The sequence below is a fragment of the Anthonomus grandis genome, chromosome 14 (genome assembly GCF_022605725.1).
Source record: "Anthonomus grandis grandis chromosome 14, icAntGran1.3, whole genome shotgun sequence".
Classification (NCBI taxonomy): Eukaryota; Metazoa; Arthropoda; class Insecta; order Coleoptera; family Curculionidae; genus Anthonomus; species Anthonomus grandis.
Genome location: NC_065559.1, coordinates 10,191,126 through 10,203,069, shown reverse-complemented (window position 1 = coordinate 10,203,069; position 11,944 = coordinate 10,191,126). Strand labels below are relative to the sequence as shown.

At 31.7% G+C, this 11,944-nt stretch overlaps 1 protein-coding gene across 1 annotated transcript; it reads left to right on the top strand.

The window, feature by feature from the left end:
• The first annotated feature begins 233 nt into the window (after positions 1-233).
• Positions 234-10,637, top strand: LOC126744507 (trypsin-1-like). Its single transcript, XM_050451945.1, has 5 exons — positions 234-441; positions 3,602-3,695; positions 3,881-4,108; positions 4,247-4,496; positions 10,490-10,637. Exons 1-5 carry the CDS (start codon positions 363-365, stop codon positions 10,634-10,636), a joined length of 798 nt encoding a protein of 265 aa, XP_050307902.1. The 5' UTR covers positions 234-362; the 3' UTR covers position 10,637.
• The last annotated feature ends 1,307 nt before the right edge of the window (positions 10,638-11,944 follow it).

Here is an 11,944-nt window from a genome sequence, read left to right as displayed (position 1 = left end):
GATTAGGATTTAGCTAGTAAATCATTTTAAATTCCTCGTAATATCTTAAGAATTATAAAAAAAAAACTATAAATATTTGTTCTGCATCTTAAGATTATGTTTTTACCTTTATACCTTGTATAATTTCAAAAGCGATTAAAAAATAGATTTGCGTTATCAATGTGTTGGTACGTTCATAATATTTACCATTAACCTAACAATATTGTATGTGCAATTAGTCGTGAATTTCATGTGGAAGTAGACATATTTATGAACATGCATATTTTTCACTTGTATAATTTTTATTGGATTTTTTGTTAGTGATAACTCTATTCGATTTATTTATATTTTAAGAGGTGGCAGATTTATCTGTATTTATAAAAATGATAAAAAATTACAAGTTTGTTAAACTAAAAGTGTGCATTATATTTCTTTTGATAGTTGTACACTTTCTAGGAGTAGGTAAGTGATAAAATATAATGTTGATTTTCAAATAATTGAATTTCTGATAATACTAAAATTTAATGAATATAACGTAATAAAGACACAACCAAATTATTTACTGGATATTATTAGTCCCTTATCAGATATGGCATTGTTGTATGGGGAGGCCTGTATCAAAACTTTTTAAATTACGAACGTAGTGAAGAACTATATATTAAAATTTTAGTTTGAAAAAAATAGCTCTACTCAATAAATTTGTTATACTCCAGTGATATTTTTGATGTTCGATTATTCTATGTATTAGAGATATGCTGCTTTATTAAAAAAATAACAAGCTATAAGCAAATATAAAAATTTAATGCGATGTTCCTACAGGCTCGTTTTTAATCCTAACCTAACTCTTTCATATAAAAACCTTTTGCGACCTACTAACTAGCGTATTTGAAATCTTCTGTTTATCAATTAATAGTCCCAAAATTGAATTAGAGTATAACTTTTTTGATGTTAAACATCCACGAAGTACACGAATCATTAAACCGCTGCAAGAATGGCAAAAATCCGGGTGAAGCCGGTGTTCCATATGAATTTTTTAAGGCTCTACCTTCCTTTTGTGGCAGAAACTCTACACGTTTGGGCTGTCAGCATTACATATTTCTATTATAAAGTCGCTATGCGATTGTGCCAGTTTTAGGGTAAAAAGTAGCAACGAGCTTACCAGGGAGATTTCGGGGTCGGGGACTCGATGGTATTGATATTGACAGACATCCTTGCTTTACTGTACTGCGATGATGCAGTTATTCTGTCCTACTCTAAAGTCGATATTAAGCGAAAATTGCTGGCTTTTGAAGATTACACACATCAAAACGTACTTACTGTCAATTTAAATAAAATCAGAATTATGATCTTTGCTAGGGAAGGTGGCCGTCGAGCTTCGAAAATTGCTGGCTTTTGAACCTTACACACATCAAAACGTACTTACTGTCAATTTAAATAAAATCAGAATTATGATCTTTGCTAGGGAAGGTGACCGTCGAGCTAATCAGGATATTAAATATTAGGGCGAAAAAGTGGAGATAACAAAGAAGTATGTATACCTGGGGGTATCTTTTACCTCTTCATCATTGTTTAACGTTATGGCGGAGGACACCGCACTTAAAGGTAAACAAGCTCTTGGAGTTGTTCGCGGTATTATGACCACCCATACCAGTTGGTCGGCAAAGATGACACTTTTGTTCTCACTGTTTGCGTTACATTGAGGTTTTGGAACGTGTACAGGTCAGTTTTTTCAAAAAGTTGTTTTATCGGCCTGCTAATACTCCTGGCAGCATTGTGCGCCTAGAATTTGGCGTAACACACCTTTCTTTAGCTATTTTTAAATTAGCTATTAATTGGCTAATCAAACTTTTATCTATGAAACCCTCCAGATACCCACAAATCTGCTATAAGAGACAGCTGGAATTTGAAAACCCTGACCCTTCCTATAATTGGATTCAGCAAGTAAAGAATTTATTTTTTTTTTAAATTGATTTTGGCATGCCATTTATATCAATCATTAACGAGTACCTATCTAAAGAAAAATATAGTCTTGTTGTTGGATAAATTTAAACAGGCTTGTGTTCAAAAAGACCTTGCATTTGCATCTGCTTCAGCATTTTCTCTTTTTTATAACTGTTTTTTAAATGTCCAAAAGCCAAAAAACTATTTACAATTTAAGAGAATTTCTTTTAAGTATTTAAAGTTTCTCTGCTAAGTCCGGACTGCCAATTGCCGTTTTTTTAAGGCTACTTTTGATGGATTTTCTTACTCTATAGATCTTGACGATATGTGCACTATATGTAACGCAAATGTAAAACAGACCTTTTAGCACATATTTTTTGAGTGCGCCCCCTTCGTCAGGTTCTAATTTCTTCTGATAAGGTTGTATTTAGTGTGCACAACTTTATATGCTTTTTAAACAACATAATACCTCAAAAAGTTAAACCTGTTGTACATTATTTTTTAAATATTCTCCGACTTAGAGACTTCATAATTAATGAGTAATTTTGTTCTTTTTTTATTAGGGACTGATTATTGGGGCTAGTGCGTAAGTTGTATTATTTTTCTCCTAACTAAAGATTCTATAATCAATAATTAGTATTTTATTTTTCTTATAATACACATAATATGGTTTTGGTTTATGTAATTATTTATTGTTGTAAAATTAGGTTAGTGATTAGTTAATATAGGTTATAACTATAGCCAACTTTTTACGTTACTGTTTTTAGTTTTTTATATTAAATAGTTCTGCCTCGCTACCTATTTTATAACTGTAATTTTTTGAACGGTGCTTTATGATTCAGCAGATTTTTTTAGTTTGTTTTTGTTTAAAGATATTTTTCTTGTAATGCCTGTACTCTATTGCTATCAGTATATATTGTATTACTTTAGAAGCAATAAAATTCTATTGTCTATCTTCGAAGTGAAGGCAGTCTTAATATAGAATTTTCAGACATTTTCCCTCAGAAGTTCCCTTGATATAGGGAATCATTAAATATCCTGTAGGATCCTTCGGTTACTGTGGCTCTTTCCTTGTTTTCTGTGCTGGTTTCAAAATAGTTGTCTTTATTGGTTGGCTCTAATCTTTAGTCATCTCTATTATTAATTTTTGTGGTGCCCCAGGCTGTAAACTCAGCATTGTCGGAATATTGCACATTATTTCTCTGGCAGTTAGGTTCTGCACTATCTGTGGAGGAGGTTGTTACTTTATATTTCCTCAGAAGTAGGCTAATCAAACGACTGCGCCAATTCTGCTCGGGAAGAGAATGTGAGCAGGCAGCTATATTAGGTATCGCAGAGATCTATAAGAAGAAACTAATTTTTCAGTTTACCAGATCCAGAATCTCGATTGGCAATTAGAGAATGTTCGTCACGTCGCTTTCTAGTATACCTCTCTGTATTTACAAGCATCATTCAAGATACTAGAAGAAAACAACAACATAGAAGGGAAATTAAGACACAACCTTCGTCTTCAGAATATCCTTTACTAAAACAGCACAATTCTCTTGCATTACACCCAGTCTAAGAAATCCTGGACTTTTAATTATATTTGATATTTTTTTGATAATAAAAATTTCTTTGTGAAATAATTTTATCGCTAAATAGTTTTGGTACAATGTTTTATTAAAAATAATATTTTTAGAGTCTTCTTGCACAAATGGTTTGGGCTATATGTATCGGATCATAGGAGGAGATTCCTCTAAAATTGATGCATATCCATATCAGCTCAGTGTAAGGTATGTAGTAAATAATAGCAAATATTGTGATTGTATTTATCCTCTTATCCACGCATCACCTATACTCAAACTGCTGATCTAGCTCTTTAGAACCTTGGAATCTTTGTAGACAGTCTATATTCTGTTAAATTATTGTTCATGATTTATATAGTGATGATCAGATTTTTTTTTCTTTGGAATTTAAGGTACAAGGACTGGCATATCTGTGGAGGAGTACTAATCGGACAAAATTACGCTTTATCTGCTGCTCATTGTTTTGATGAGCAAGGCGACTATAGCGTACGGGCTGGAAGCTCTTTTAAAGATTCTGGTGGAATCATTAATCACGTAACGACAGTTTTTGTTCATCCCAAAAGAGGAGAAGCCCGGTTCTCTTACGATATTGCAATTTTAAAATTACGTAACTCTTTTACGTATGTATTTTTTAATATAAATTTGCTCTACGGCATCAGACTTATACAGACATAACTCCGTTCAGTTATGATGGTTAGGCCTTATATATAGAGGTTGTCAACTTATTCGCCATGAAATTTTTTTTTTTTATATTTTAGGTATAGTTCGACAATATGTCCCATTAAGCTACCCGAGCCCAATACAGAGGCCTTAAAAATAGGAATTACCGGAACAATATCAGGCTTTGGTGATACCCGAGAAAATTCACAATTAGGATCAACAGTTCTTAGAGCAACAACAATTCAAATTATAGATTTTAACAAATGCAGTAATAACTATAGAAGATATAACATGATATTAGATTCCCACGTGTTTTGTGGGGAATCGCTCGGAAAGGACTCTTGTCAAGTAAGTTTTGCTTAAAATAAAATCGTTAGGTGGTGAAAAGTTGTTATTAAAGATTTAAGGTTTAGGTTTAATAGAAGATCTTTTTTTATTATTTGGGTTTACGTTGGTTAAAACTCTAGAGCAAAAAAAAATGACGCTTTTTCATGGCCACTTTTTTTGCCGGTGATACTATGGCTTAGTATTATTTTTTAAACTTGCAAAATAGTCTTACCACACTTTTCTTTAAATCTTCATAATCATACCTTCTAGTTAAATTTGGACTTATATCTCATATAAACCTTAACTTAATAAAATTTCCAATATAAAATCAAATAAGAATTCAAGAAGGGAAAATCAAACGTTATCTAATGTGAAGATTTAAAATACATTCGGAGATTTATGTAAGTGCAATAAAAATTGTCTAACAAACATACAGTCAGGGTGTTTTTTATTATTGTGATATAATTCGATGATATATTTATTGAATGATTTTAAAAACATAGATTTTGAAATATATATATTTTTCTCAAAATTGCCAACATTTCCTATTTTCCGAAGCACAATTTTAATAATTATATTCTACAGTGCCATACTATGCAAAAATAATGTTGACCTCAATAGGGAAATAGAAAACCTCACTAAAGATTTTTATTATAAAAAGGGGTATCCAAGCGAATTAATAAAGACAACTATTAGGAAACCACCACAGAAAACAAGGAAAGAGCCGCAGGAACTGAAGGATCCTTCGGGATGTTTTAATAATTCCCTACATCAAGGGAAGAAAAATATTAAGAGAATGGTCTAAGAAGTCCACATCAAGACTGCCTTCATTTCGAAGACAACCATACAAGGTTCAGTAAAAGAATATCGAAAGTGGACTCAAACAAGAGAGATTTCAAGATGAATAATAGCAGAACACGCGTAGTCTAATGACCCCAACATACATTGGAAGAAAAGAAGATTCCTGGAAGTAACTTACATTACGCAAAATCAAGGAATAGATTTTACCGTTGTCTACCACTTAAAAAAACAACACTGTGTAGGTCAAAGTGAATTACTCACAAATAATTCCTATTACCACTAATACACAAGACTTTTGCCCTAATACCTAAAGGGTCTTTCTCATTATACCTTTAGACACCAAGTTCAGGTCTATAATCCCTAGGACGGATCATTCTTTACCCTTTTATATATATGTCTAGTAACGAGTTCGATCATTGTGTATTGATGCAATAGGTTAAAGTACTTGCTCTTACATACGTAACATAGTACTTGCCTCTTACTTACTCATTGTTATGAGACTATAATATCATTATTACTAGTTGGAAGAAGTAAGTGTATCTAAGTTTGGATTAAGCATACATAAGAACAGCAAAGCTCATAACACCTGACGCACTGTAAAACTGTTCTTTTTTTTTCATTTATTATACTAATTGGTTCACCGATATATGAACTTAGATCCTTAGATCAAGATAATAAAAGTCCACTAGAACAATCCATTAGCACAATTAAATAATTGTGTCTCCCTCTACTTGGGAAAGAAGCGAAGTAGCAGTTCTCTCTTGAATACCTCCAACTTTAACGTTAATTCAAAAAGAAATATCTATCATTTTAATTCAGGTTAAAATAAGAACTCTAAATCTAAAGTATCAGTTTATATCTTTAATGTAGTACTTAGTATCATCAGACCGGACATTCAACGTTAAGGCGAAACATGTTACCATAAGTACTACATTAAATATATAAACTCATACTGTATATTTAGAGTTTTTATTTTAATCTGAACTTGTAATGTTGTTTTGTTTTAGTGCAATAAGGGGAGGTCTATTGTAAAGTAAAATATTTTTTATTACTTTAATAGAGTAAAATGTATTTAAAGTACAATAGCATCAGAGGTAAAAAAAAACGAGAACAAAATATAGTCCACAAAACAGGAAATGCTTGAAACGTTCTTTTGTAAAGAATATAAATGGTAAAAAAATAGAGCATGTTAAAAGTTTTAAACGCAACTTTTGACAGTTATTCATACAGCATTGGATGCCGAAAACTTGTGCAGAACACGTGCGAAAATAAAGCAGTTTGTCAGAAAACACAGTAATAACTTCTCCAGAATTAAATCCCATAATTGTAGACGTGATTTTTCAATACACTACTTTTTCCCGATATTACCATGTCGATGATGTACAGAATGTTCTTAAGTCACTGTACAGCAGATTCCGATATCTAGAGGTAACTATTCCAAAGGAAGATCAGTTTTTTTAATGGAACGCTTTTAGGGCTGCAAAAGTTAAAACAGATTTTTAAAAAGAATATTGAAAACAAGGGAGGAAGCTCTGAACATGAATGCGATAGACAAAAAAAGTAAAGTTAAAATATCTAGAACTAAAACTTTCGATTTACAAGCCACTCTCTCTGTTTCGGACGGAAATAAGAGTAGCGCAGAAATAGGAAGTTGTTCAAATATCTTTTTAGTTTACCAGAAACAATTACACACGTAGTAAATTTTTTCGATATTGCTGGCAGACAAAATCAGTATGTGTCTACGGCAATACTTTATGCAGTAAGTATAATAGGCAACCTACAAACAATTAGAATTTATTTGATGGAATCTGGCCATTCCTATCTCGAAGTTTTATATTATAAGATTTTTTGACTGGCAGCAACTAGTGGTCGATAGTTGTTACAAATACTACATACAATAAAACGTCAAAAATTAAAACGCCAGCTGTTTTGCTTCCAGAAGAATAACCTACGAATGAATGCATAAAAGATACGGAAAGAAAGAAATCCTGGCATATTAAAAAATATAATTAAATCCAACTCCATAAAATTAAAACTAAAATATAGGTTAAGTATAGTAAAATATAGGGTTTCAGTGTCCCACAAAAAAAAGATATTTCCTTATTAAGAAGTAAAATAATCCTCGATCTTTATTAAAGGAAATTCGAAAACTAGTAATTCTTTTAAACTAACTGAAACAAAAGCTGACGATTAATACGAGTTGTTACTTTACCTAAGAACTATTGCGTAACAAAGTGCTCGGTGTCTAATTTAAAATTTATTTTTTTAAACCTAATATAAATATGGCAAAAACCAACTAAATGTTTAAATTCAGAATAGCATATTTAAATACAATATGATTTTTATATTTAATTCAACATAGGGTTTAATATTTTGATACTTATAACATTTGAGTGCTTCACTATTGATATAATTACAGGACCTTTTTTTGCTTCATTTCATAGAAAAAATGTCATGTTCTTGAATTAATTTGCAATATTAAAAAAAACACTCTGTATAATATGAATAATGATTCGGAAAATCAAAATTATGTTTAGTGAAAATATGATGCTAGGGTAATTACGACGTAAGCTAGCAATGTCGTTATCGTATTATTACGATTTATATTTTTAAACACATATACCGGGTGACACAGAAAAGAGGTAACACACATAACTTTTTTACTTTTCAAGATAAACAAATGAAATTTGGTATATCTGTAGTCATAAAATGCAATAAAAACTATTTTTCTGTGAAAACTTGTTTAAAAATGTAAACTTTCAACGCATTCATGGCACCCTATTTTACATAAAAAAAAGATTTTTTCTATGAGTATAAAACAAAAAGGAGTAAATAAAGTACCATTGTATTCAGAATATTATTTTCAATCGAAATACGTAATAATATACCAAGTGTCCTATTTAAAATAAGAAAGTTGGTGTCATTTCCTGTTAAATCGGAACTGATAGAAAACAATACAATATGTCAAAAATGCTCCTATAACTATTCTATTATCTTGAAAAGTACCAAAGTTATTAAGTCTTTTCTTTTTTCTGTGTCACCCGGTATATTAATACAGTTTTCTTATAAAATATAAAATGGACTGAAAATAGTTTTGTCTTCTTCTGATAAGGAATCAAGGGCGGTCCCAATTACGTCTTCTTTATTAGCTTTAACTTCAAAGATAACTTTTGTATTTTAATCAATCTCAAAAGTACCCACTAAACTTTCAGCTGCAGCTCTCTTTTTTTAAAGTGTTGAAATTTCTGTAAGGATTAAATCTACGTCCATTTCATCACCAGATAAGTTTATCCTGACGAGTTTAATTTTTTTTTACCGTGTCTATTTCGCATTTAGATACCTCATCATATAATGTTCCCTGTTAATGTTGGCACTAATTTCTCTCCAGGACCAAAAGCTTTTTACTTTTTTTGTATTGTAAACATTATCTAATTGCAATAGAATAATACCACCATTTTTAAAACCATTTATAATATGTTGTTGCATATTTGTTTTTTCAAATGTTTGCTTAATTAATAAACAGAAAATAGGTTTGTTTACAGTTTACTCAAAGTGTTACCGTTTGTTACCGTGTTTTTCCACTGGCTTTTTAAAGGTTGAAATGTACTTAAATCCGCAGGTTGCAAGATATAAGGTATGTTAGCTGGTAAGGCGTAGAGAATGATGCCATTTTAGTCACAAAACTCTTTAGTTGAAGGGTCAGATAGGATCGGCGGTCAACAATTAGTAGTTAAATAGACCGCTTTAAATTCATTTGCGTTAAAATCATTCGCGATGTATTCGAACAAATTATCGCCTTTCATCCATCTATTATCTGATCCGGTGACTAGAGCTTTTGGTCGTCGTATATAAAGGAATAAGACTAAGAAAAGTGGTATCTTGCCATTGTCAGTAAATACAAGAAGAACAGTTATGTTCTGTTTCTCGTCACCAATTTTTACTGAATAAATATTTTTGCATTCTCAAGCAGCCAACACCTTTTTGAACATAAATAAAAACCAGTTTCACACCATTCAATATTTTGTTCTGATCCTCCAATATATCCAGATTACTCGTTTCAGTTGAAGAAAATTTAAGATCAGACTTTATACCTTCTTCGCTGATTACAGCTCTAGCTTTGTTAATACTTTCTGCTTCTGTGACTATAATAGGACGCCTTTTTAAAAAACCAGAGTACCACTGTTACCCTGGTCTTCGGCAGCGACTCTTATATGGAATTTTTAGTTATTGCCTACAGTGAAGGCAAGACTTTAAGAAGATCTTCTTTTTTGGGTTCCAGAATTATCTGTTATTTATGTTTAACCTGTTGTTGCTTTATTAATAAGCAAATATCTGGCGAACTTCTCTCCTAGTGATAGCCAGACAGAAAAGACACAAATATTTAATTTTTTAAAATGAATGCATTTTCAGATTGTTTCTTGAGTAAAACCAACCATTTAGGCATAATTCATGTTGCGTTTTTTAATGTAATTATTATTAGTGGAATTAATATACACGGTGTTCTTTTTGATATTGCGACAAAACTCACAGGCGAATTCCTGTAAACATAATTATATCCTAAATGTCTTACATTTTACACTGTAGAGTGGTAAAGTTGATAAAAAACTGATTTTTGCGATAAATTTGATACATGTATTGATGTATTTGAGGCATGTACTCGAATGTTTTAGTGGAAAAACTACAAAAAAAAGCTAAAAATAGAGTTATAAAAGTAACACTTGACTAAGGTCATCAAATTTAGGCGTTATGACTATCCACAAAAATGGTTTTTATTTTTTTATGCGAAAACCGTGCATCGGGCGAAAAATGACCTAGAGACCAGATACGCTCTAAAAGAAATAAAGAATTCAAAAATATTAATTTTAATTACAAGAATAATCAGAGGCGTACTCTTTTCTTTTAAAAAAATATTCAGTTCAAAGCATGCATAAACCTCAATGGCAAATATAAACATTAAAATTGTGTATAGGAAAAACGCTATGGATGCTTAGAATCTGCGTACCAATTTTCAGAAAAATATCTAAAATGGTATCAAGTTGTCAAAAAAAGTAAGTTTTTTTTTCTTTCAACTTTACCACCCTGTAGTGTAAAATCTAGTAGTGAAACGTTTATGACATATGTTTATAGGAACTTTTTTGCTTGATTTCGTTCAAAAAACACGCTCCTGATATACATATAAATTATAAGTGTATATTTCTTTATTTGGTTTTTAGGGTGACTCAGGTGGTCCATTTGTCGTGGATGGTGTGCTGTACGGCCTAGTATCCTTCGGGTTGGGTTGCGGAAACTCGGTCTTTCCCGGGGTTTATATAAATGTAGCTTATTTTAGAGACTTTATTAAACTAAATTCCAAAATATAAACTATTAATATTATTTAACTCTTTAAACCCTTCAATTTAAACAGTATGAGAAGGGGCAAGCTATGAAAAACAATAGGGAAAGCTAATACGCCAAAAAAGATTAATAGACATGAGCTATATACAGTTCTAGCTGGTATCATCTTGAAGATCTGCTGATATTTCGGGTCTTCCATTAAGTTTCTATATAGTGTTTCTTTATTTATTTTATGGAAATCTTAAAAATTTCTGTGGCTGCTTCTTTATGCCTGTGTCAGAGGTAACTAAGACTGTACTCTAAAGAAGCCTAAGAGTAAAAGTGTCAAGAAATTTATTAAAATATGACAGAATAATCAACCAAATGTCATTACTGTTACTTGAGTAACCAATCAATCATCATCAATGAATCATCTAAAACCAAAATTGAATAGAAGTGTAAGCCTAACCAAAACTTCTGAATTTATAATTTGCAGAGGGTGGTGCGAACACCACTGCACTTAGACCTTAGAATACTCACTGCTCGCTTCTGTTAAGAGAGGAGAGAAATAACTTCGTCACTTAGTGAGACAAATCAACCAGAGCGAAGCCATGATGCAGCACATACTCTGGAGGCATGCAACCCACATTGTCTTGTATTCCTAATTGTATGCCTTGCATAAAATCAAGAATTAGAGAAATATTACATGCTTCATAATGATTTTTCTTTTTTACCCACATTCTCTGTTACACAATTTATTTCCCTGCAAAACACGCTTTGGCTGAAGCAAAAATGTCGATGTCCAATTTTCCAATTCAATTTTCTACGCCAATTCCGATTACAGGCACAGTTACTAATCTTGATACTCTGGATGGAGTCAAACAGGACCCTTTTTAGAAATACTTTCGGTAGGTAACCCTTGCGCCACCAAAGAAAGCTTTATATTGCAAGGATGTTTAACAAAGCAAAAACATTCTTGTAAGATGGCACTGCATTGATCTCGTAGCACATGCAAATCATTTTCACTCCACGTCGATGGTATCGTCTCTAGCCTGAAGAATAAGATTTCTCTCATTCATGGTGTTGAGCATTTTAAATGGCACCATATAGATGCCATCAAAACACATTTTCGTAAATCTTTTAAAGGATTTTTCAAACCAGACAGATTTAATGCAAACACTGCATCAAACTTAGCAGAGCATCGCATTTTAAACAAACTGTAAAGTATGAAGCAGATGTTTCGGATTCTAGTATATCCCAACGTTGCTAATACTACTGCAGATGTTATAGCACTTCTGGACAATGCTGAAAAAAGTGATGGTTGAGGAGCGGCATTTAGCAGATTCTACTCCGAT